This window comes from Drosophila tropicalis, unplaced genomic scaffold, assembly GCF_018151085.1.
Source record: "Drosophila tropicalis isolate 14030-0801.00 unplaced genomic scaffold, ASM1815108v1 contig_878, whole genome shotgun sequence".
Lineage (NCBI taxonomy): Eukaryota > Metazoa > Arthropoda > Insecta > Diptera > Drosophilidae > Drosophila > Drosophila tropicalis.
In genome coordinates this window covers 13,051,915-13,053,465 of record NW_027173374.1, presented here as the reverse complement: position 1 = coordinate 13,053,465, position 1,551 = coordinate 13,051,915, and the positions used below count along the sequence as shown (strand labels likewise).

General features: G+C 33.3%; 1 protein-coding gene across 1 annotated transcript; it reads left to right on the top strand.

Moving 5' to 3' along the window:
• Positions 1-206: 206 nt before the first annotated feature.
• sowi (solwind) lies at positions 207-1,210 on the top strand. Its single transcript, XM_068300970.1, has 3 exons — positions 207-687; positions 745-852; positions 915-1,210. The coding sequence occupies exons 1-3, from the start codon at positions 328-330 to the stop codon at positions 1,104-1,106; spliced, it is 660 nt and encodes a 219-aa protein (XP_068157071.1). The 5' UTR covers positions 207-327; the 3' UTR covers positions 1,107-1,210.
• Positions 1,211-1,551: the final 341 nt, after the last annotated feature.

Sequence of the window (1,551 nt, the reverse complement as noted above, 5' to 3'; positions counted from 1 at the left end):
AAACAAGATGTGGCAATACATCAAATTGAAATCTGCTTAACTGGACAACATTTTTGGCATATTAAAGATGAGTTTAAGCATCTAGGCAGTAAAAGTATCTTTGAGTTCGAATTTCAAATCAATCGCAAGTTGTTACGTAAGATATTTAGATAATCTAACTATAATTAAAGTACAAATCTTACAATTTTCATTTCATCAATGTTTCCTTGACTTTAAATTTACATCGTATTTAGATTACTTACTAAACTCTCATTTTTTTTGGGCACATTTTTCCAATATTTATAGCAAGATCGACTTGGTATTTGAATCTTTTCGTCCCGAAAGAAAATGGATTATTTAGATGGGACTATCGATAGCATGCAGAACAGTCGTTTTGCTGCTTTGTACGCTGGTTTGGCCAAAGAATTATCGGTCAACACGCATCTAACCCATACCGATGTCACTTGTCTGCTAATTGTCTACTACAAGTTCGTTTTGAGCAATGGACCAACAGCCAAAATGATGAAAAAATCACAGTTCTATCATTTATTCTTGGTTCTATTCAATCTATCGAATGAGAAGCTAATAGATCGTATATTGCTGGCCATTGCCACCGACGTGAAATATTTCAGTGCCCAGGCATGGATTAAATTGTTTACTTTATATACCACCAAGGATTTGTCTACAAAAATGCAATTTGCTTTCGAGGTAGATGTCGTTAATTAAGTAATTGAAGTTTTTATATTTTTTTAACAACTATATTAGGTCTATAATACCAAGGGAACTGGCTATATCGATCGTGAACAAGTAGTCAATGCAGTGGAGCATTTTTTCAGTGGCGACGATGAAGATGAAATCAATGAACTTAGAGCGGTTAGTTTAGAATTAAGCTCAAGATCTCTCTCTAAGTTATAATTATTTTCATTTCCCATTAGGATATGTGTGAGTTTATCATCAAAAAATTCGATGTAGACAGAGATGGACTCATTTCATATGAAGATTATTCTGCTGTTGTATCGGAACAACCTTGTCTATTGGAGTTCTTGGGCTTGATATTTCCTTCGGTCGATGTTAATGATACCATTGCACATTGCATCAATCTATCAACACTCTGGAAAAATGCATAGATCCAATGGAATTAATAAGAAATCGATGGGCATGAATCGTCTATATACTTTAAAAATTTTAATACATCGATTTCTAAGAATAATCTGTATATGGCTAGATGCTAGATTTAGAAATTGTTTAACTCTATTAAATTTTGAGTTCAATGTTATTCAAAGTCTATCGAACTATGCAAAAGTATAAGTAGTTCTCTACTTGGCTAAATTGCCAAGAGAATAATACATAATCCCATTTTAATTGCATTTCACTATTCCCACACTCTCACTTTAACTTCTGTACCTTTGGTAGACCTTTAATTATTCCATTTTGTGGTCAGTGCATATGGCACTCAACCTAATTATGCAGAATATTCTCAGCCGACTCTCCACTTTATATCAATAATATGCACTTGCTATAGGAAATAATTATATGCATTCCATTGCTACCACACATACACCACATTTACAC

Excerpts from the sequence above, each read along its gene's own strand:
- sowi (XM_068300970.1), top strand. The coding sequence starts at position 328 with ATGGATTATTTAGATGGGACTATCGATAGCATGCAGAACAGTCGTTTT. Across the intron at positions 688-744 it reads AAATGCAATTTGCTTTCGAG|GTCTATAATACCAAGGGAAC; the intron begins GTAGATGTCGTT and ends CAACTATATTAG. Across the intron at positions 853-914 it reads AAATCAATGAACTTAGAGCG|GATATGTGTGAGTTTATCAT; the intron begins GTTAGTTTAGAA and ends ATTTCCCATTAG.